The sequence below is a fragment of the Gallus gallus genome, chromosome 7, assembly GCF_016699485.2.
Source record: "Gallus gallus isolate bGalGal1 chromosome 7, bGalGal1.mat.broiler.GRCg7b, whole genome shotgun sequence".
NCBI lineage: Eukaryota > Metazoa > Chordata > Aves > Galliformes > Phasianidae > Gallus > Gallus gallus.
Window position 1 is genome coordinate 35,105,186 of NC_052538.1, and position 24,251 is coordinate 35,129,436.

The following is a 24,251-nucleotide window of genomic DNA, read 5'->3' on the forward strand; positions in this document are numbered from 1 at the left end:
CTTCTCAGGGTCCCACTGTCCCAGGGGATGTGCTTAGGGCTGCAGATCTGCAATCTGCTGCAGCTGCCCCGATGTCCCTGCTGGGTTCTCGCCAGCCACTGAGGATTGGAGCAGCGTGGAGCAGGTGTCTGTAACAGCACCATAGCACAGCATATGGTGTGTGAAATATTTATATCTGTCCGTGTAATTATGGTGCGTGGCTGCAAACACTTCTAGAAATAGATTCTGTATGGAATGTAAGCTGTTAGAGTGGAAGCAAACTTTGATTGCTGTTTTCTATAATAATAATTTTTGTATCCGCTCTGATGAGGTGGATGTGCTTTCTGGTGAGCCGTTGCAGGGGCTGCAGGGCAGTGCTCTCTGCTCTTTTGTCATTGTAAGTCATCCACGCTTTGCTGCAGCTTCCCTATAAGCTTGCTCCCTTCCTCTCTGGGTCGGTGAACAAGGAATACATCTAAGGAGGAGGAGAAATATGAAATCAGGTCTGGAGGATGTGATGGGAGCAGCTGACTTCCAGGCAGAAGAGGAGATAATGTGCCCTGCTTGATGAGCCAAGCCACTCTCATGGAGTGTTTGGTGGCACTGCTGGCATTTTGGTCCAGGTGTGTGCATTGAAGTGTTGGGGGGACATGGATATTGAGAGGAGAGATTGTGAGCATCTTAGGAAGTTCTTCATTGCCCTCTAATGGCAAGCTGTGGCAGGGGTAGAGATTGTGTCCTGTCGCTTTGCATGGAGAGTAACTAATGAAGAGCACCAAGATGGAAGCAGTGTGGTGGCACCTGAACTTCCTGCCCTGATCTGCTGCTGGAGCTCTCTCCCTACAGTGCTGGGACTCCAGAGGAAGGAAGGGGCTGTTTGGCAGGCTGGTGGTCAGCGTGGGGTCACGGGGATGGTGGTGGCTTCTCCTGGGCTTGCAGTGCCCAAGGAGCAATGCTAGTGGTGCCCAAGGGAGCCGGGCTGAAGGCCAGAATGTACATGATCCTGAGCCCAGAAATGCACTGTGTTGAGGTTTCACCATCAGAGACAAACAGTGCTCCAAATAGCCCATGGAAGAACATCTGAAACCACAGAGGGACCCTGAGACTGTCTTCATTGACACTGAGCTGAAAGGAGAAGTTGTTAGATCATGTTCTTAGGAGGAGAGAAATGTTTATTGCTGAGCCCTCCATCCTTCCAGAAGCTGCATGGTGTCAGAGTGGTTCACATCAGCTCGTGCTGCCCAGCCTAGCCCAGATGTGCATTTACAGCCTTCCAAAGGGCAAATGGCACGCAGCTTTCCCAGCAGTGCCGAATCAGACCCACTGAATGCTTACCTGGCCTATGTGAGCCCTGAGAGCGGAATGAGCCAGCAAGGGTAACAATAATAACAGATGTCACTAACACAGAAAGCATCCTGAATGTTTTTGGAAGCAGAATATCTCTGGAAAAGCCACAATTTCCTGGTTTCAGAATAAATACATTTCCCAGATTGAGATGAACAAGGGATGTATGGAGTTCTTCTTAGGACTGCGTGAAAGGGGAAAAGCAGGAATCCAGCAGTTCCTCCTCGTTGCTGAAGTGAAACCCTCAGCCTCCCTTACCGTATCCAGCAGGAGAAGGGGCTGATGCAGCACAGCACAGGAGCAGTGCTGTGCCCCCCAGCCCAAGCTTCTCCCTGAATTCTCACCATGCATTTCTCTCAGGGAGGCACAGGGCAGCTCGTTGCAGCATTGGGCGGTGCTCTTCCATTCCAACCTTTGGGCTGAGGTTCCCCAGCAGGTTGTAAATAAGAAAGGGCCCATTATTTATACAAAATGAATTTCCATGCCACGTGGTTGGACAAAGGCAGGGCAGTTATTGCTGGTCTGTGCCTTTCTGGTGTCAAGGCTGCAGATAGCAGCAGTGCCTTGAGTTACACAGAGCAGATAAACAGCTCTTGGTTGGGATTTATGACGGTGTTGTGTCTGCCCGGCTCTGCTCCATGCGGCCGCCTGCCTTCTGCTTGGTGCAATTTGGGGAGGTGAGTTGAGGTTGGAAGCACTGTGTGTATGTGGGGGAGACCCCCAGCCTCACACAGTGTGAGACTCACAGCCTGACACGTTTTTATTTTGAAAACAGATTTGGCCATTGAGCAGTTATGGGTTGCCAAAGGAGGAGAGGATGGGAAAAAGCAACAGGTTTAGCTCATTATTTCTGGTACTTAAGGACAGTGGGATAGGGGAGGATAGGAGTGGGTTTGCCTCCTCAGGGAAGGAAGAGCTGAGGAAGGAGAGGGACCCACGTTTCCCTGTGTGGGACCTGGTGATGGCTGCAGGCTTCAGCCTTCAGCCCAAATAATTCCGCTATGCGATAATGAGCAGTATTCATTTAATGACCTTGCTGTAGAGATCATTACACAAGTATGTAATTATGGCTGGTTTTAAGAAAACAAACAAACAGAAGTGTGTGCTATCTGTGTCACAGACTGCTGGGTTTGCTTGCTGAGTCTCTTCAAGTGGTTCGTGCTGAAGACTTCAGTTATTAACCCCATGGCTGGGAGGGCTCGTGCCTCTTAGCAGATGATGCCCCATTCCTGAATGAAGGAAATGATTCTGAAAGAGTAAAATAGCTTCTCTAGAGGATTACATATAACACAGCAGAGCCCCAGTGGCATTAGGAGCTCCCCAAAAGGAGGATCAGTCCCACAGCTGTCTCTCTACTGCCTACACCCCCCACACTGCTGCCTCCAGGGATGGCGCTGCCCTCCTGCTGCTCCAGGGCAGTGGTTGAGAGCAGGGAGCACACTGCTACCCTCATGGTTCAGTTGCAGAGGAGTACATCAGTGCTGAGTGCTGGGATATCTCCAGAGCTCACACAAAGCTCCAGTGGTGGTCCTGAAGCCCTGGTGATTCCTTAGGACGTGTCCTCATTCACAGCAAAATGCTTCTCTTGTCTGTCTGCCAGAGTAAAGGAGTTCTAAAATGAGTTAATAGATGCAATTGCTTCTAACTGTGCATGCCTGCTGCATAGCCATGGTGGACACTGTCCTGGGGGAGCTGGATGTCCAAATGTGAAACTGTCCCAACTGTTCTGTAAAAAGCAGTTACACCGAGCTAGCAGTCAAAGTCCTTTGAATACTGACATGTTACACTTTTAAATGTTTTACTTTCTGTGCTTACACGTTTGTTTTGTATTCTGAAGTCCCTGCCAACATGCATGGGTTCCTGCCTCTGTTGTCTCTCTCCATAAGGAGTGGGGTTGCAGCAGGTGCTCTCCGTGCAGGGCAGGAGCTGTGCTGAAGCCTTACACCCATCTGTAGCCCTCCCTGTGATGCCACGCTGCCCCTTGCACCTGGCTTTCCCAGCACCCTGGCAGCAGTTCCAATTAGCAGCAATTTAATTGCAATTGTGACATTTCCTCAGTGGTCGTATGGGCACACGGATAGAAGAGTCTTATAAAGCGAGTGGTTCTGTGAGCACAGAGCTTCCTTGGCCATCTGGCAGTGTACCAGCCATATAATGAGCTGGTGGTGGTGATTGCCACCTCTCTCAGCAGTTAGATTGGGCTTCTTGAAGCCAGTCCTGTGTGTGGCTGCTTGCTACATGAGGGCTTGTTCACTGCTGTTACGGGCTGGGTGATCCTAATGTTCCCTCTTCACCTCCATCACCACAGACTGTGTTCACTTCCCTGAGGTTTAAAGGGTGTGAAGGGGCTGACCCTGGGCGCACAGCTCTGTGGTTCCTGAGCTGTTTTTGAGATAAAAAGGCAGTGCCAAGTCCCAGGGCTTGCACCTTGGCTCATCCGTCTGTGAAGGTGCATGGGAAGCAATCCTGTTATAATGCAGGGCAGAAATGTCTGCTTTCTATCTTAAGGAGCTATGGCTTGGGGCTGCTGGACTCCAGGGTAGATTTGTGAGTCCATTTTTTCTCTCTGACCATGATAAATGGATTTTTTTACAGCAAGTAGCAAGATAATAACAGGAACAAGTTTGGTGTTCAGGCGGTGTGTTCTGGTACTGGCAGCAGCATGCTCCTTGGTAGGAAATAACGTCCAGATAATGCAGGCACAATTGCATCCTGACCTCATATGTGGGGGTTTCAAGTATCAGCTACAGAATGCGAAGCTGTAACACCAGGAGGAAATTGTTAGGAGGCCTTTCCTCAAGAGAAAGGGCAGAATAGTTTAAAATTCTTCCAGGATGCAAATAGTATCAGAACTTTTGTTAATGCTGTTACCAGGTCTGGACACAGCATGCTCCTTGCAGACTAACTCATGTTTCACTGCAGCTCCATGGAGCTGGGGAAATGGGGGGAGAGCAGTGGGTGGTGTGCGCCTTGCTGAAGTCAAGGCTTTGATGCCACCTCCCACAACATCCTTGTAGATAAGTGTAGGGAGTGTAGGGTTGGTGAGTGGGCAGCGAGGTGGACTGAGAACAGGCTGGAGGAGTAACCACATGCATCAGTATGGGTACTGGGCTGAGCTGCTGGGAAGGAGCTCTGCAGAGAAGGACCTGGGTGTCCTGGTGGACAACAGGGTGACGGTGAGCCAATGGTGTGCCCTGGTGGCCAAGAAAGGCCCATGGTACCCTGGGGCGCGTTGCACAGAGCATGGCCAGCAGGGCAGGAGGTGCTCCTGCCCTCTGTTCTGCCCTGGGGGAACACAGCTGGACCACTGCGCACAGTGTGGGGCTCCCCAGTTCAGGGCAGGCTGGGAACTGCTGGGAGAGCCCCACGGAGGGCTGCAGAGCTGCTGGGGGCTGGAGCAGCTCCTGATGGGGACAGGCTGAGAGCCTCGGGGCTGTGCACCCAAAGGAGAGAAGGCTGAGGGGATATGAGTGGTGCTGACTCACACCTGAAGGGCAGGGGGGATGGGGCAGGGCTCTGTTTGGTGGTGCCTTTCAATCCAGCATGGGCAAATATTCGTTCTTGCAGCACTTCTCTTGCTCTCCGTGCTCCTGCTGAACGGAGGCTTGGCAGTCCCAGGTGTGTTTGTTTGTGTCTGTAACTGGAATTCAAAACTGTAATAGAATATGTAAGCCATATTTTTATGCATCCAATATAAATATCAAATTTCAGAAAATCAAGATACATGTAAATATGGTTTATTTGCATGCATATGGAATATGTGTAGATTATAGATGAATATAGGGTATGTAGGTATATATTTATAGTGTGTTCTGTTTAAATATGTACGTGTATACATGCACTTGATACATATCATAAGTAAATACAGAAAATGTTATAAGATGGTTGATGTTTATTCTTACATCCTTTTCAGGAAAGGTTCCAAGTGAAGAATCCCCCCCACACGTACATCCAGAAGCTGAAGGGCTATCTGGACCCAGCTGTCACCAGGAAGGTGAGGAGCATCCTGTTTCCTCCTGGCTGTCCTTTGTTCCTGCAAGAGGAGCTCCTGGGGTCCTGATTCCTTCCTGCCTTTGTGTGCAAGGCCCCATGGAGCTCTCAGAAAAGTCCTGGAGATATAACAATATGCAGAGACAGAGGAAGGTTGGGAAGACGCTGTGGCTTTTGTGGCTTAGAAAGCAGAACAGATGTTACAAAGAAGAGGCCCATTTGACACATGAAACAAATTGTTTTAATATCTTTAGCTCCAATAAACAGTCTGACAAATTGTCACTGAGCTGTGCTCCAGGTCTGGCTTCCCATGTGGGCAGTGCTGGTAGCAGATAAATCCCACGTTGATGGCACCTCTCTCACCCTGTGGAGGGGATGTTGCAGCTCTGTGTCTTGTCCTCTGGGCATGCACGTGAATGACTGCACACAGCGGTCACCTGCTGCTGGCAGAGCCATCAGGGAGCCCCGTCTGTATCTCTGTGTAATACATCTCCAGAGCTGGCTGCTTCTGACACTTCTGCACCACTCCTGTAGGCTTACTAATAGCCTCTGGGATTTCAGAAGAGCATAAATTCACATCCCATTTAGAGGACCATCACTGAAACTTTGGTATTCGCTCACATTGGACATCAGCTCATATCCTGTGCCGATTGTTCTAACAGCCTAAAGAAAAGGCAGCCGTGCAAGCAGTTCCTGCCATCGGCTGGCTCTCTGTGCTGCCCCCACAATTGCTGCTTTGTGTTGCCGTGCAATTAGCCGAGCTGGGTGCCCTGTGGTAAGATGTGCATCCTGGCACACTGCTGGGGCCAGGGCCGGCTGGAAGGGCAGCGGTGCACCCTGCTCTGCAGGCACAGGAGGTGGGCACCCCGCCCTGCTGCCCACACCCTCCCTGCTCCTGTCCTGGGGGCTGCACTAATGCCTTCCGACAGCGCTTCTCTTGTTGGAGGCTGCCACAAGGAGCAGGAAACCATTTAGGAGGAAGCATTGAAATGTGCCCCTAGCTGGTTATGTGGGTTTGATTTTGTTTTGTTTTCTAATCTGAAGGAGGGTCTTTGTGTTTTTGTCCTGCGGGGTTCTTGAAATTCGTTTAGTGTTTGGCTTTGCTCTGTGGTGAGCACACATTGAAGCCTTTCTTATCCTAATGCTGCTCTAAGAGTCCCATGACAAATGACAAAACTGAAGGAGCCTAAAAATAACTGCATTGAGTTTCTCCCTTTTGTTGCATTGTTCTGTACCAACAGCAGCCTTTCCATAGCTGGGGCCTCGATGGAAAGATCTCCAAGAGAACCTCTGGGCAGATGCTTGCAGCTGTGGGGAGGGCTCAGGTTACCCCATTATTGCTGTCATTGGGGCTGGGTCAGCACTTCTGCTTTTAGGAGAAAGTTTTTCATCCGAAGGGTGGTGACGCACTGAACAGGTTGCCCAAGGAGGTGTGGATGTCCCATCCCTGCAGGCATTCAAGGCCAGGCTGGATGTGGCTCTGGGCAGCCTGGGCTGCTGGTTGGCGACCCTGCACATAGCAGGGGGTTGGAACTGATGAGCACTGTGGGCCTTTTCAACCCAGGTGATTCTGTGATTCTATAACTCCCAGCGTGGCCAAGAGAAAGTCTCTCCTGGCACTGCTGTTATCTGTGTGCTTGGGGCTGTATTCAGAGCCCTGATGACTTCCCAGGAAAGCAACGACTGTCTGAGGTGAGGTTGGACACAGAAAACCTGATGTGTAGAGATCAGACGTTTTAAAAGAAATTCCAGTTTGGAGGTTCCTAGGGGCCAGTAAGGCACTGAGGCACTTATTGCTGTCATGGCTGCAAAACACACGAGATCGGGCTGCCTATTTCTGCTGTGCCCCCCCTACCCTGGCTCCTGTCTATACCTCCTGCTATATGACTATTTTACCCTTACTTCCAGAGATGTAAGGTTTTACTGCCTGTGGTTGTATTGTATCAGCTCTCTCTGAGAGGAGGAGTTGGGTTTTTGTACTCTGAGCTAATTCCTTGAGGTGCAGAGAAGCCTTAGGTCTGATCGCGGCCATCTCTTTCAAAGTGGAAATGAACAGACCCGTGTCCACCAGGACCTCACAGTGAGACTCATTTTGGGCTGCCCATGGTTTTCTGAGCCCAGGAAGCCACTTGTGCTAAGTGGCTTTTGACTTCTTGAAAAGGGCTGCTGCTAACCTTCTGTAGACCATCAAGGTGAGGCAAGTCCTGGGCTTTCACCATTCCCACCTCAGTCCATCCACTCCTGAAAATGATTCAGGGCATCATGGAGCATTACTGTGTCTTGAGAGTTCATAACCCTTCAGACCTTTCCCAGCGCATCACATGTGTGTGTGCTCTAATGGTGACCAAGTTGGTTTGTAAATGCTGCAGTTCCAAGGTGATGCTCATCATCCTGCTTCTATTCTTGCTCACTTCTACTATTCGCACAAATGGGGATTTACTGAAACTATTGTTCTGGGATAATATATATGGATGGGTTAGGATAAGCCAGAGGAAGGCCCTCTCATCTTGAGGGCTGCTTTGGTACACTTCCAAGCACAGGGAGCACAAAGCAGGAAGAAAACCACAGGTATTCCCCAGCTGGGAGAAAAGCAGGACTGCTGTGCACTGGGGCAGCCCTGCTGCAGGCTCTGTGGGGATTCAGCAGCCCGCATGGCTTGGGATGAGCCATTCAATGTGTGTGTTTAGAGGACCTCTGCCTCCCCAGTGCCTGCTCTGAACCCGGGCCTCCTGCTGCATTGCTGCTCCCGCGTGGAGGTGACACCACACACCTCTGCGCTGTGTTGCTGCCCAGCATTTCACTGCTGCCATTTGAAGGCCTCTTTCCAGCTTCTGATTTTGCAGATGCTACTTTGAGTGCACAAGTTACTACAGTGTGCAGATGGGAGCACACATGTGTTTCATTATGGACTCGCACCTACAAGTTTGGTAATTATACAGAAATGGCAGCATTTTTTTTGGTGTGGGTATAGAGTTGCAAAAACAAAATTAAAGCACAGGGCTGAGGGTGAAGTCCCGGCACCGCAGTTCTCAGTGGACAGTTTGATACTGAAACAAAGCTTGGACTGTGAAGAAATGTGTATTTATCTGCAGGGTTTTCCTTTTCCTAATCCTGGAAACTCAAAAATGTGCATGGGACCAGAAGTTATTTTTCTCAATTTGTTTTTGTTGACTGCCTGGCCATTGTTGTTGCATTCCTGAGGATTTAGAGGGCTCTCAGTTTACCCCAATGTTTTATTTGTTCAATCTGTGCCGTATGAGATGCTGATCTTTTTAATAGCGTCGTGGGAGTCCTAAGAGCTATTTTTGCCTCCTCACTCCATTACAGAAATTCAGGAGACGAGTCCAAGAGTCTACCCAAGTGCTCCGAGAACTGGAAATTTCTTTGCGAACAAACCACATTGGGTAAGAAGTTTTGATGCCCTCTGCTTTCATTGCGTTCACATCTGCTCGTGGATGTCCTGCAGAGGACATCTCTTTGCATGCTAAGCAGTGATAGCACTGGTTGGTTGTTGGAGCCTGAAAGGCCCTGGGAGGGGATGGCTGGGCAGCCCTGATCCTTTTGTGCTGGGGTTAATGCACATCTCCGTTAGGCCACGAAAACATTGCAACCAACTTCTTCTCGCCCTTGGTAATTCAGAGCAGGAGTGAGAATAATTGGCTCTAGAATAGTAACAGCATTGCAGCTATAAAAATATGTATATTAAAACATGCTGGTTTGTAGCTTTAACACAGTATGGTTTGTGAAGCCTGGCCGTAAGTAATGTTGCCAGTATTTTGCTTTCACAAAGCAGAAAATTCTTCTCAAATAGCAAAAGTAAAAGAATCCCGGGGACTTCAGACTTTATTGAAGAGGTCACATTCTGCTGGCTGGTTCCATTTGCCTGCTCAGGGTCTCTGCACCAGAAGCCTCAGTGTGTTGGCTGTATGGTTTATTTGATTTTTGTGCTGTGGTCCCAGTGTGTACCCAGCCAACTTACACCCATTTGACAGGGTGCTGCCCTCATTGCAAGGAACGAGGGCATTCGTGGCACCCCTGGGCTGGCTTCTGCATTGCTTCCCTCCTTCTCCAGCACAAAGGGTTCCTCACCAGAGATGTGCAGATCCCAAATGAGAGATCGTGAGGCTTTGTGATGGCTCATGGACATGCAGGCGGAACCCATGCAGTGCACCAGGGCAAGGGCAACATTTATTTATCTTGCTCACCTGGCTGGAGGATGTGTTTCAAAAGTTGTATTACAGAGATGCCAACTTGTTTATTTTAGCATGTAAACAGCAGAAGATTGAAAGCCTGAAGGCTGGAGGTAACAAACCCACTCTGTGCTGGGCTGCAGGAGCCAACCTGGAGTGTGGTCCCAGTGAGCTCCCTGCCTGCTGCTGGGGCTCACAGCTCCTGCACAGCCTGGGGGTGAGATTGCAAACCTACTTTGACATGTTTAAGTTTCTGAAAGTTTGGAAAATAATTATTTTTTTCTGATTTTCAGATTAATTTGTATAGTTGGCAGACTAAAATTTACAGGCATAGGTCACAACTTTTTAAGAAGAGAAGGCAGGATTAGTGTTAAGATCTGGCCCTGGCTGCCATTGCTTCTTCCTGGGTGTCTTTCCTGTGATGGATATATCTCCAGTTTCTCTGAAAAGAATTCCAGTAATTGCACAAACCCAGTGAAATGCTCTAATATCTCCTGATTTTTGTAACAGGTGGGTCAGAGAGTTCTTGAATGAAGAAAACAAAGGCCTGGATGTGCTGGTGGAGTACTTGTCATTTGCACAGTATGCAGTCACGTAAGTAAGACTTGCCTCTGCTGGGGCTTTAAGGTCCCTTCCAAACCAAGCTATATCCCATGGTTCTGTGATCTGTAAGGTCCCTTCCAACACAAGCCATTCCATAGTTTTATGATTACTTTTAAGGCTATGCTAACATGGATTTTAGCTTTGGAGCCTCAGACTGTCTTAGGGTATAGTGCAAAACCAATTCAGGCACTGCCTGATGTGTTCCAAGCCACATCCCCACCCTGACCACTTCCCACTTTGCCATTCTGATACACGGCCAGCTCGGAGCTGGATTTAGTCATTTAGGTAATAGATCATTAAATACACTCTGCTAAAACAAATCAGGAGAAAATCCGTTTTCGTTAGTCATTAGCTCACACCGTTTGGAATAGATGCTCAGATGAGGATCTGGTTTTGTGTGTCCACACGTTTTCCTTTCAATATATTGGAGCAATGGATTTTTAATAAAAAATTGTATGACAGTAAGTAATGAGTTAAAGATACCCTCATAGCTGGGACTTGAGCTGAGCTGATGGCCTGTTCTTAAAGTGATGCCACCAGATGTACATGTACCATCACACAGAAATGAGATGCTTGGTGGAGTTGCGGTAAAATTAATGAAGGAAAATTATATGTTTAGAAACGTCCCTAACACTGGAAAATACTGCACAGCAAAAAGATGGGTTTTATAAAGACTTTGTTCCTAAAATTATACGAATGCGTGCATGTTATCCTGCTGCGTTTTTTCCCTCTCTAACACGGTAAACATGAGTAATAACCTCAAGAGCTGTAAGGGGAACAAGCAGTTTTTCCTTGCAACAGCAGTATGGTGGGCAGAGTCAGAAATCAAGGAGAATGTATAATGATGATGGTAATATATCACATATGCTTGAGGCTGGTGGGGGCCAATGGGCTGGCGTGAGCGCTTTGGAAGGGAGGAAACTGTACTTTTACAGCGTATCCATTTATTAGAATAAAATGGGGACGACTTCGAGCATTCCTCCTCTTTCCTTCAAGACAAGGCTGTTCATCTGCAAAGTTTATTTTACACTGAAGTACAATAACGCATGGCTGTTTGATCCTTCTGAGCTGTGGTTAGCTTCCCCCTTTTGGCAGGGGCCGAATTTGCTGCAGTGTGGATTTGAAGCTCTCTCTGAAGTGCAGCTGAAGGGAAATTAGTCTGCATCGCTTTCTTCCTTTCTTTTCGTAATCTTTTGGGACCTACAAAATCTGCAGATGTTTAACAGGAAGGAAAACGCTATGTGCATCTTTGCTGTTTAACTCAGCTCCAACATTTCTGTTTCCTTCAGGTTTGACTTTGAAAGCTTGGAGAACAACGTGGAAAACTCCATGGACAAGTCCAAGCCTTGGAGCCGGTCGATCGAGGACCTGCACAGGGGCAGCAATTTGCCCTCACCAGTTGGCAACAGTGCCTCACGCTCTGGCAGGCACTCCACGCTGCGGTAAGGCACCGAGGCTGTGCAGGTGGCCTGCAGGCACTGAGTGCCCCATGCCCATGGGACTTTCCAGTTAGGCCGGCTTCCATCTTCCCTCTTTGCACAGTGCAGGCTTAGCACATGTAGGAAACGTGTCATTGCAGTGATGGTTTTGAGGTGGAAGGAAGTGCTAAGCTCATAGCGCAGGGCAGCACTGCAGCAATTGAGGAAGTTAGATGAGTAGTGCTGCCTCTGTTTCCAGTGGCTGCGTGGTCTAAGGATGCACGATACGTTTCCGTCAGGTATGGTGTGCCTTGCCCAGAGGAAGCACTTACTGCTCTCCAAACAGTATGTCAGCGTTTCCATGGGCCCAGCCAGGCTGGAGCTCTGACCTGGTGCCTCATTCAGTAAGGGCTCATCCAAAAGCGTATCCATTCCATTCTGCACTGAGCAAGGTTTATTTGTTAAAGGCCGTTTCCATCCTTCAAACCTTCAGGTAACTCAAACACCACCTCAGGCCTTACTTTGAAGTCTCCCTTTCTGAATATTTGTTGTTATTTTTTTTTCTTCAGTTTGTGGAAAAGGCAAGATCACTTCCCAGGAGTGAACGGCAGTCAGCTGTGTTACGTTACATACGCATAACATACAGTTACAAGGACTTCATGTTCTTACAATCCTTCACTCCTACAAACCAGACTAACTAGCATTTATTGCAGCACAGTTCATTAGGAGCACAGCTCAGAGTGCTGGATGGGGCTGTCTTTATACATGTTCTGACTCTTTTGGCTTTTGTAGAGCTTTGTTCCATGGTGCTCTGAGCACAAAGGAGTCCTGCAGCGATGGAAGCAGTGAGCAGATTTTTGCTGCCTTCCAGCCCAAGCTCAGCTTTGTTTTGCCAGTGCTAACGTGGGCTGTGTGGTTTGTGTTCAGGACTGCCACCCATAGCTGAATGGTGGTGGATGTGGTATCTGGAAGGTACCACAGAGGCATATCAGAGGCATCAGGGAGAAAGCAGAGAGGGGGAGGCAAGCATACAGTGCTGGCAAAAAGATGTGGGCTCTGGAGTGCAGCAGAGTCAGTTGAGTTGTTTTTATTTAATGCTGCAAAGGTGATTTCTGTGTTGTTGATATGCTTTGACTTTTATGTACTTCAGAGGAGGTAGGGCCTTATGTTTGTAGGAGGAGGCCTGATGCTGCTCTCTGTCTTTGGGAGGCATGTCAGTGGTTAGTTGTGCCAGAAATGTGTGTCAGCTATACATTACATGTCTCTTACACTTTTTCTCTTCGTTTCCTTCCACCCTTTTTTCTTTTTTCACATCCCCCTCCTACCTTTTCTATTTTCCATTTCCACATCCCCTTCCTCGCATCCTCCTTTTCCCTCCCTTTTCCAAACCTCTCTCCCTGACTCTCCCTTCTGCATTCCTGACCCTCCTTCCATCACGTGCCATCAGCATGGTCTCTCTACCCGAGCAGCTTCAGCTCAAACACCACCAGAGCTGCTTTTCTTCCAGCTGCCTCTGGAGTGGCTTCGCTTGGCGCTCTGCTGATGGGGCCTCGAGCCAGAAAACCTTGTAAGTGCCAGGCTGAAGTGACACCACATGGGGCTGCCCCGTGTGTGAAGCCCTGCACTGCTCCCATGCCATATAATCCCATAATCACACTGCGTGGGGAGCAGCCCTGAGTGCTGAGGAGCCTCAACCTACGCGCTATGTGCTTATGGCATTATAGCTTCCCACTGTAGTCTGCTTCCGTAGCGTGGGCTTAGCTAGAAGGAAATAAAGCATGTTTTACTTTAAAACAAGATATTAGTTTGCTTGTAGTATTGCAAGAAGTTTTATCCCTGAGACACCTAGCCATAATCGTTGTGTGCCTTGGTTCGTGTTTTAAACAGAGCTGTTGCTGGAGTGCTGGCTCACTCTTAGATGTGGGCAGGGGCTGCTGGGTTGGGGGGTGACCTGGGCTGGGGCCCCAGTGCTGCCTGGTACTGTGAGATTCTCTGAGAGCACCTCTGTGTGTTGCTTTGCAGCACAAAGGCCTGTGTTCTGCAGGGGGTGGTTTTCTGTGGATGGGGACTACGTGTGTTAGGAAAAGTAAGAGCATGGAATGTTTTTAAAAGTTATTTTTCAATAATTTTTTGATAAATTTATAAATGCTGTGTGCCACACATGCATCCCACGTGAAATGATGACATTTGGTTTGAACAGACACATTTTGTTCTGCCTTTAGCATGTGTTTCTCTCATGTTGGTGCCTGTCTGCAGTGTCACAGCGCTGCTCTCTGCCTGCCTGCAGCTGCGGTCACTGCAGCCCTTGGGATGTGTGCACATGGAGGTATGGTAGCAGGAGATAAGCATAGAATCACTCTCGAAGTGCTGGACAGGGCTGCACCCTTGCATGCTTGCAAGCGATGCAGTTTTATTGCAGCAAATGGCTCCCTTGCAAGTAGCCATGCCATGGTGCCCCACTGCAAAATGTGGGGTGCCCTGTGCAAGGTGCCTGCTGCCAAGTGCAGGGTGCCTTGTGCCAGGTGCCCTGCAGCACAGCCCTCCTGGAGCCTTTCCATCCGTCCCTTTGCAGGGCTGGCTCTCCATTTTCAATTTGTAACTTTCCTTGACTTCCTGGAGCTCTCGTTAGCAGTGTCAGACCTTGCCAATTCCCTGCTCCCTGTTTCCTTGGCAACTGAGATTTTTTTTTCAAGAAGAGGCACAGGGATTTGGGAGGCAAACACCAAAATGAGGGCAGAAGGATAAAAACGGGGATGAATCTTAGGGGATTTTGTTGCTGCTTTTTGGGAGGGAGAAGAGCAGTACTTTGACATGAGAGTCAGACTTTCCTTTTGGATAAATATTCATACAGACTTAGCAGTGTCCCAGCCCATTAGAAATTCCCTTTCTTCTGAGTCAGATATTTCAGTTTGTATGTGGCTTCAATTCAGAAACTTAATGTTTTTTTAATCCAAAAATAGGTTTTGAGTGCACTGAAAAATTGGACTCCCCTTTGGCACTGCTTCTTATGCTGCATGTTTGCAATTGGATGCTGCCATTAATGCTGTGCAGCTGCATCCCTGTGTCAGGCTCTGTGCACTGCGGCTGGCCCTGTGCTGGCGCTGTGGCTGGGGAGGGAGGAGGAGACCAAAGCAGGCTGTCTCTGTTGCTTTTCTGGCTTTTTCGAAGCAGCAAAGTTCTGTGCAGCTTTCTGGATGGATGACTTTCCCAGATTCTGTCAGATAAGACAAAAACTGGAGGCCCAGGGTCATTCATTCGTTTCACATTTGTAGCTCTTGTTGCCTTGGTTTGGAATGACAGAAGGGAAAGGTTTGGGCACCGTGGCCACCTGCTCTGCATCACCCAGCGTGTTTGTGCCCTGACTGCAGCACAGTGCTTGTGGGCTCCCCCTCTGCAAGAGGAGAAATCCCAAGTGCACAGCAAACAGCAGGGCCTCCCCCTTTCAGAGCCCCCATCTGCCATCAGGACAGCATTCCTATTGCAAACACCTCCAAAATCCCAATGGAACCAGGAGTCCCAGTGCACGCAGGTCCACTCTGCTGGGCAGGGTGGCAGGGGGGGCATGGTTCTGGGCAGCAGAAACAAGGTTGTGGTGCTGGCAGAGAGCTGCTGGAGCTTTTGTTTGCTATGAATGCTGTGCGGTGCAGCTCTGCACCATGGGTTGGGTGCATGTCCTCGTCCCCTGCGTGGAGGTCCCCTCAGAGCTGCCGGAGGTGGCAGCAGCTTGGTTTGAGCTGTGTGCGCACTTACCATGCTGGGAAGGGCTTTACTTGGAGCATCTCATTTGTGTAGGTGTTTTAATGAGCTGTAGGTGGGCCTTCAGTGTCCGTGTGAGCTGTTCTGTGCTCTCACACGTTGTGTTTCAGTACAGCTGATGAACTAGTTCTTCCGGAGCAGCTCTGGCGAGGAGGAGGACCTGGCACTGCATTTCAGCCTGCCTCGAGCATCTCCTGGCAGTGCTGCTCCCACGTGGCTGCAGTGTCCCTCTGGGGAGCACTGGGTGCCAGCACAGCCCGGCCCTGTCCCACTGCCTGGCACTGTGAGGTGTGACACAGCCACACGTGGTTGGGTTTCTGCTGCTGCTGTTTTCAGAAGTAGGGTTTTATAGTTCTCCCTTAAAGGAGGAGCGGGGAAAACAAAAGCAGAGCCATCTGAATTGAATTAGCAGAATAAACACGCTCTTGGTGACGCATCTCTGACCTGCAGCAGGCAGGAAATCAGAAGCAGCAGCTCACCCAGATGCTTAATGTTTGCTAGCAAGAAATAGAATAAAGGCAGGAGCAGATCATCCACGCTGTATGAAAGGAGGTGGTGAGGACTACTGCAAGCCTGTCTTGCCCAGGAAGGGAACAGGCCCAGGGTGTTGCAGTCAGCAACAGAAAGCATCATGCTCCCTGATCCCATCATTGTAAAAGAGTTTCTGCTCAGAAAAAGCCCATCAGTTCTTGGCACTCGTGCCTGTGAGAAGAAATTTGCATCTGTTCAGGGAAACCTATCTAAATGTAGGGCAGAACCCTGTCTGTGCAGGGGATGTTTTCTCTGCGCTGCAGCTCTCAGTTGTAGATTGTATGTGGGTTTCTCAGCCCGGCCACACAGCAGCGTGGATGGGCACAGGGAGTGCTGCCCGTTCCCCAGCCCCGGAGCAGGAGGGCGCCTTTGATGGGCACTGGGCTGGAAATGCCAAGCTCCAGCTTTGTGCTTGGTTCTCTTGGCTGAGGGAGCCCAGCTCCCACTCGGTAGGTGTGTGAAGGCACTCTGAAATGGGGGGAGATAGAGCAGCAGACACAGAGGAGGCTCCTTTCTTCTTGATATAGATCTCATTGCTCTGCTTATTAAAATTTAAGAGAAAGTAATGTATGCAGCCGTTAGCAGTTCCAATCTGAGATAAGCCATTATAGCAAAGAGCTCTGTACGGCTGGAAAAGGCTTTCCATCTTTTTATCGAGGCTCTTTTCATATTCAGTGAGTTGACTGTGGAAGTGATGTGCTGTGCTCACATGTTGTGCAGCTGTGTTTTGACATCCATCAGTTACAGGCAAGTCAGGAGACTGTCACCTGAACAGTGTTCCCCCAAGTACAGGTGTAGATAAACCTTCCTTATCTCTGTTCCTCACGGTGTGGGTTAAGGGGAAAATCTCATCCATCTGGAGAGAATTACACTGGAGGATCTGCAGGTCCCTTCCAACCCCCGTGATTCTGTGATTTGGTGAACTGATGCTTGAGGTTTCTCTGTGTCAGTTCTTGGAATGCATTGTGGTTTTGGGGACAGCTGGAGGGAAGGGCCCATAGCAGCACCCTGTGTGCCCGCTCCTGCAGCATGCAGCTGGGGCTCCTTGGCCATCCCTGATCCCACAGAGAGCAGCAGTGCAAAGCATCCAAGCACCCCAATGATTGAGATGAGATAGGAAGAGAGGTAATGGCCTCAAGTTGCACCAGGAGAGAGTCAGGTTGGTATTAGGAAACACTTCTTCTCCAAAGAGCAGTCAGGCAGTGGCACAGCTGCCCATGGAGTGGGGGTCACCATCCCTGGGGGTGTCCCAGAGCCGTGGGGATGTGGCACTGAGGGATGTGGGCAATGGACGTGGTGGGGTGGGTGGGGGTTGGGGGTGGGGATCTAAAAAGGCTTCTCCAACCTCAATGATTCTATGATGGGACGCACTGTGGGCAGCTTAGTGCGAGGCTGCTGGCCCCATAGAGCCTTCCCTGACACAGGAGGGAGCGAGCAGCAGGGTAAAGCCGGCGCCTGTGGGGTTTTGTTCACCAAATCCCAAGGTTCCCAGATCTTCCCTGTGTTAATCCCCTGTTCCCAGCTCACTGCCTCCCCTGTTCCTGTGCTGGGCTCCTTGGGACTCGTTGGCAGTGCGCTGAGCACTCGCTGGGGCTCAGGCAAAACTGGGTCAAATTTCCCACAAATCCAAATTATTCCAGAGTGCACTGAGCTGATTTATGCATTCATATCTATGGGAAAGAAAAAAAACTGACTGAATTCTGCTTTGAATTTTGGGGTTTCTTTCATGTCAGCACTGCTGGGGAATGAAGGCAAAGTGTGGGCACAGCTCTGTGCAGGCCAGGCTGGTTCTGCACCATGCCGGAGCTCCCCGTGCTTCCCCTCTCCTGCCCTGTTACTGCTTGTTCCTGTATCTATTATTAACCTTGGCTATTATTAACAATAATGATGTTAATTATTGATTTTAAAGCTACACTTCTAAGCAAAATGAGTAGCATGAATGAAGCAAGTACACAGCAGCATTGGCATTAAGGGGGTACATTCCAGGTACATTCTTCCATCACTGGCAGTTCAGATTTAATTCTCCCAACCTAAGGATGATTACCTGTATTCATAGCTCCCAATGGCTTTTCCCTCTGTGAACCAGTCCAAGTGCTGTGGTAGTGGGCAGTGGGCATATGGGGGGAGTTAGGTTTGGCCACGGGGATCCTAGAGGGCTTTTCCAACCTTAATAGTTCCAAGATTGCCATGGATGTTGCCCAGGCTGCAGAATGGCACTGGGGGAGGTGAAGCTGCAGTTGTTTGAAGTAGCCTTGGCTTTACCAGTATTTACTATACCAGTCAAGTTTCATCTGCAAATTTCTTTTGCATAACAAATGCCAGAATTTGCAGAGCTCTCAGCTGCACATGCGTCATGCTGCTTTCCTTTCTGCCTGCCTTTCAGCAGAATTTTATGCTTGCTTCCTCGGCTTTCAGTTCAGAGTGTGACAATTTGCAGTGTGTCGGTGCCTTGCCCCTCTGCTGGGCTGCAGCTGGAGACATGCAGGACCGGCCTCAGGCTCTGTCACTTTGTTCTCACCTCTCTCTTACATAGGTGTAAGTTAGGATTAAAAATGTGCTGCTTATTCAACGCTGTACGTGGCTGTAAGAATATACATGTATTTCGTATGGCAGCCTGTCTCCTTGTCTCCAATTTCCTGTGCTCAGCTCACGAAGCATGGTTTTCCTTAAAGAAAATAAGCAGCATCTTGGGAAGAGCTGAAATGTGGGTTTCATTTACTATGCTGTAGAAGCAGCAGATTGAAAGATCTCCCTTTGTGTTTATTCCGTGTGCTTATTGAATTGAACTCAAGGTTGATTTACCAGCTAGGGGTTACAATTAGGATAATTAATGCCTCTGTTTGGGGACAGTTCCTAAAGGCTGGGTTTCCTCCGTTTGGAGAGCTTTCAGGAAGCTCAGCTGCAGAACAGAATAGAGGCACAATTCTTCAGCAAAAAGCACCAGAAATTAATACATTTGCTGATGCCTACAAACGTTCAGTTTCATTAAGAGCCTGTGCAGTTGCTTGTGTGGGTCAATGCGCACCAGCAGAGCACAGCTGGAAACACAGAGCCCATCTCCGTTGGGGTGCTCTGCCCTTCCCTGACATCTGCTTGGATTTTGCACGGAACTGAGAAATGTGTGCGTTTAACCCAGTGGAGGAATATTCCTATTCCTTTCTTCCTCCCACCTAACAGTAGCCCTGTGACTGATGGAGGCTGTTTCTGTTTGCAGGTACAATACTTTGCCAAGCCGAAGAACTCTAAAAAATTCCAGACTAGTGAGTAAGAAAGACGACGTTCACGTCTGCATCATGTGTTTACGTGCCATCATGAACTACCAGGTACTGCCCTTCTCATTCTTCTGGCCCACAGCACCGCTGTTGTTGGGGGGAAAGGTTAGCTGCACACGATACAGGTGAAACTGATGTGAAGGATGAAATTCTTATTGTCAGACAGCATAGCTGGGAGCTGCCTGGCACAGTCCTTGTGCACCCGCACAGTTGGCACGCGTGAGGACACAGATAAGAGCACACGCATGCTCCTGTTTGCAGTGCTGGGCTCTGTTGGCACTAACTCGTTGGACATGCACCTGCACGATAACTGCTGTCAGAGTTTAGCATTAACCTGGAGGAAATGGGAGGATTTTTGAAGTGTTCTTGTTAGGCACTGGTGGGAAAGGGAGGATTTCACTTTGCTGAATGTTGATTGCGAAGCTGTTGTGATAACTGCAAGTCAAAGAATAAACTGCACCAAACTAATCGTGTTTCCATGAGTTTCTTCTCTACTTGGAGGCATGCTGTGGTCACATGGCATGCCCAGGTAGCTCCTGAGATGCTGGATTTTTTGTTAAACCGGTAACAACTAACAGTTATGTGCTTCAAGGAAAGCCTGGCACGAGTTGTGTGGTCTTACAGGGGGCTTCTGGCACTCTGACAGAGCTCCCTACCTCTGATGGGAAGGTGGCAAACAACAGAACAGTTGTGGTAATAACCCATGTTGTGTTTTCCAAAGCAGTTCCTTTCCTTGGTTCTGGAAGCAGACCCAGCAGGACTCACCCAGTAGCTGCATGCAGCAGTTGCTCTGTGGCAGCATGCATGTTGTAGAAGTGATTTTGGCAGCTGAGCTGCACATTCACTGTTAGAGAGGAAATGGCACACTTGTCTGTCGGTGTTAACAGTGCTGGGGAAGGATGGGCTGAGGGGCTGGCAGTGGGGTGGGATCAGCACTGGGACCCTTTTGGGTGGCCAGCATGGCCAGGCTGTGCACTTTGGGCATGGTGGTGACAGGGGAGCTGATGGGCATGGTGTGAGATGGGAATGTTCTGAGTGTGTCTTGGTGATCTCAACAGCCAGATCTGATCAGACACGTGTAATCTGTTGGGATTTAAAACTAATCATTTCAGTTTCAGAGCAGAAATGGTATTTTCCTCTTCTCTTTTCAGTATGGATTCAATATGGTCATGTCGCACCCGCATGCCGTTAACGAAATTGCACTAAGTCTGAACAACAAGAATCCCAGGTAGGCTGTGCTTGCTGTTAGAGAGTTTAAGAAGTAGTTAAGTGAAGAGTAGAGGGATTTTCATGGATTTATGTACAAACCTGTAGCGAAAATCAGCCTTTGCTCTGACTCAGATTCAGTTTGTGTTACAGTGCAGTTAGATGGGCGATTGCCGTTTGGTTCCATTGGTCTCAGAAGCTGCTGACTCTGCAGCTCTGCCTTTGCTGCTCAACTGCTGCTGCAGTGCAGACTCTGCTGATCAGGAGCAGCTTTGCATGGGATTTTCCTGAAGAAACTAAATTTTCTGCAGTAAATTTTGTTCTAGCCATCTTCAAGTTTGAGTTTCTGTAAGAGCACATTTTATACTTGTTCTGCCTCTGTACAGTGCCTGACGAAATGTCGGGTGTTTCTTCAACCACAGCAGCAGTCCTCTAATGACACTGTGGAGCTGATTGCTGCAAGGTTATGTCCCCTTTCCCCCCTGCACGCATTTGTGAGCTGGCGCCTACATCCAGCCAGACTGGAGCTGCAGGCATCCCACATACCTGGTGATGCCAGAGCTGAGTACTGGTGTTTTCCAGGGAAGGGAAAAGCAGGAATGAGACAAAACTAAAGTGCACCATATAGAGAGAGCTCCCTTGCCTAGGCTGCCTGCTTGCCATGCAGCGTTCTGCTTGAAACCTTGGCCTGATGGAAGTGGGTCCTTCCTTCCTCTCTTCTATTTAGGCTTAAGTCAGCAAGCATGAAGGGGAAGGATACAGGAAGTTTGTTGTGATCATTTGTGTCCTGTCCCTGGAAATCAGGTGATGAAGAGACAGCTTAGCGATGAGTGATGCCAGCACAGCAGGTCCTGTCCCATCCCTGCCCCATCGCAGATGCAGCAGGGGAGTGGGTGCCGTACCTGACGCTGAGACCTGGGCATCCTCCTGGCATCTCCATAGCTCACAGCCCTTCAGAGGATGTTGCCAGTGGGCCATAGGGAATGCTCCTCGAGCCTGTCTGAAAGAGCTTGGGTTTTCTTCTTGTGGCAGGACAAAAAAATGGATGAGTAAGAATTGAAAGTGATCCGTGTAAAATTTCCTGGGGAAGTGAACATTTTATCTGGTTTCCAAAGATAACCTTGACACTTTGAAAGCCAAAAGGTATTTCTTTTTCTGCAACATCTGGTTTAATGCTCAAGCATGAGACTAATTTCATGTGTGTTTGCATGGTTTCGGTATCTGCTCCCAGCTCATCTGGCTTTAAGATCCCATTGGTGCTTTTGCCTCATGTGAACTGTGTAAGAGAGAACTGGGGATTATTTATGTCAGAGCTATACCGAGTGTTGCATGCTTTTCTTTCAGCAATCAGTTGTATCCTCCCCTCCCTGATATGCTGTGTTAGCTGTCAGTCAGCGCCCAGATTTCAGGTACTGGAGGGGGAGGTGTGCTAAGGCACCTTGTGTTCACTTCAGCAAACCACGTCTTGCATTTTTTGTGGCTGTGAATAACACAACTTGTCACAGAGGATAACTCAGATGTGCATCAGGGCAGTGCAGATAGAACTAAAAGCTCTGGCCACAGAGGGGCTGAGACATGGGCTGCTCCTAGCAGCGATGCGTTGCCCCGTGTGCCTCCCCCTGTGGGTTTGTGCAGGAGAGCTCCCACAGTGCCAGCTGCCAGGCTGATGCAGACACCATTGGTTTGCTTGGATTTCCTCAAGTACAATTTGTGATGTAAATTTGTGCATCTTTTGGGAAATATTAAAATGGGGGAGAGTTTCACGATCCTGGGAGGCTCAAACTACCCTGGATCAGACGCTGCTCAGCATTCTGTGTCCTGCAGGTTTGCTTGTCTCAAGAGGCTGAACCACTGGATGCAAAGTACTTCTCCCGGTGGCTGCACGGCACTTTGCAAACAGGTAGAAGGTATTCCTCACCCGCTTGTCACTGACTGCTGCGGCTTGCTTTCTTTGCAGGACAAAGGCCCTTGTCCTAGAGCTCCTGGCTGCTGTTTGTCTCGTCAGAGGAGGGCATGAAATCATTTTGTCTGCGTTTGATAACTTTAAGGAGGTACGTGTTCTGCTTCGTCGGAATTTCATGTGCATGTCTGTAGCTGTCCTAGCTCTTGCCTAGAGCTTTCACACTCAGCTCCATTTCTTATACTAAGGGTTTTCCGTAAGCTGCAGATTTTCCATGCATAGACAGCAGCGGTGTCTGTGCCATCATCTTCTGCACTGTTGTGTTCTAGAGCTGTAGCCCCAGCAGGGTGAATCCTGTCTGCACATTGCTCCCTTTACCTTTGTCCGGTTGAGCTGTGTCCCCGAAGGGGAAAAGTAATGGAGATTTGGAGAGCTTTACTGCAGGTCTAAGTCTGAATGTTTTTGTATGTTCTTAGGTGAAATAACTGGAATTGCTGTGTAGATCCACCATTTTCAGGGCCGTTTACACAAGCCTTTGAGGTGCCAAATCCTGGTTTGATTAGCAGTAATAATTTTTATTTGTAAGGAAATTGGAAAATGAAGTTTCTGTACCCCTGATTGCTGAAATTAACACAAGCATTCTGGTTTGTTCAACTGGTGCAAAACTGTCCTTTGTGTCCGCATACATCCAAGCGTATCACGTTTGCATACAGTGGTTAATGGGACTTGAGAAGGTTGTGTTCAGAATTGCTGGTGTGGGAATGGAGCCCAAGCAAGCTGTGGTTCCAGTTGTTGTGAATATTGGGTATAGGTGTGGATTTATTATCAAAGGGAAAATGAATCTAGTCTTACCAGCTCAAAAATGGTTAAACTTGGTGAGTCCAGGCTGGACTGTGTATGAACATGTAGCAGGTATTTCCTTATTGCCGCTGCTGCCATAGGTGGCTGGTGCAGGTGATCAGCAAGCCAAGTTGTTTCTTTTTTTTTTTTCTTCTTTTTATGTTTTGGGAATTGTTTCTGGCAGAGAAATACCAATCTCTGTTTTACATCTGCTGTGTTTGCCCAGCACACGTCCCCACTGTAGCTGTGGGGCTGGGGGGGATGGCAGCACATGGAGCTGGAGCAGAGGGTCGTCGCCAGGGTGTGCTGGGGTGCAACCTCAGCCTGATGGGACCTGCCCAGCAGGGAGCGTGAAAATCAGGCATTCAGTTTCCAATGGGATAAGGTCTGCAGGGCTGGAGCTTGGAGTTTTAGTTTGTTCCTCCTTTGGTTTATTCAGTGGCAGTCTTGGGCAGAAATTCTTATGTAGTCCAATCAACTTGTCTTCCAGTATTGCTCTGTTCTGTTGCTACTGCTGCCTGGTCGGGCTGTCTGTTGTGGAACTGCTGGATGGAGCAGGAGAAGCAGCTGTGCAAGGAGGGGAATTCCACCTTTCCACTTTCTTCCTTCAGCTCTTCTGCTATTTACCCAATTGTTCTGCCTATTCTCACTGTGTACTGTTGTTTTCCAGTTTCCTCCTGGACATCTTTCAGTAACAGTTTCAAGCATGTCTTTAATTCATTCCCATGGCACCACGGGATGTGGTCAGTGGGCACAGTGGAGGTGGGATGGCAGCTGGACTTAGAGGTCTTTTGCAGCCTTTCTCATTCTGTAGCTGGAATATCAAGGACCTCTGAGCAGCCTGAGCTGGAGGTTGTGTTTGCCGGTTCCCATAAGCCTGTGTTGCAGTGTGCCTTGCTTCCTTCATCCCAGCCACTGGGATTCTCAGACAGGATCTCTACCACCCTATCTCCTTGCCATGAAACAACTTCAAAGGAAGCCAAACTCCCGTCTCATGCGCACCCTGCAATAAAGTCAAGAGGAAAACAGGATACTTCAGACCAAATTCAACTCTCATTTGCATCGGGGTGAACATCAAATATTTCATTAGGCTTTGAGCTTTGCAGTGATGTAAATGAGAACAGAATTTGGTTCTCAGGGTTTGACTGAGCTGGGAAACCACAGCTGATCTGAGTCTTGTTGAGGACTCATTTTGAAAATGGCTTTTCCTTTGAAAACGATT

The 24,251-nt window shown here is 48.9% G+C and overlaps 1 protein-coding gene across 10 annotated transcripts in view; it reads left to right on the forward strand.

Moving 5' to 3' along the window:
* The window catches only part of FMNL2 (formin like 2), a 107,548-nt gene that overhangs the window by 52,495 nt on the left and 30,802 nt on the right, over positions 1–24,251 (forward strand). For all 10 annotated transcript variants that reach the window (XM_046944181.1, XM_040704424.2, XM_040704427.2 and 7 more), the window contains exons 3-9: positions 5,237–5,317; positions 8,641–8,717; positions 10,014–10,097; positions 11,396–11,548; positions 19,026–19,134; positions 20,235–20,311; positions 22,247–22,340. In XM_046944181.1, coding sequence (XP_046800137.1) covers positions 5,237–5,317; positions 8,641–8,717; positions 10,014–10,097; positions 11,396–11,548; positions 19,026–19,134; positions 20,235–20,311; positions 22,247–22,340 — 675 coding nt within the window. The remainder of the gene's footprint in view (positions 1–5,236; positions 5,318–8,640; positions 8,718–10,013; positions 10,098–11,395; positions 11,549–19,025; positions 19,135–20,234; positions 20,312–22,246; positions 22,341–24,251) is intronic.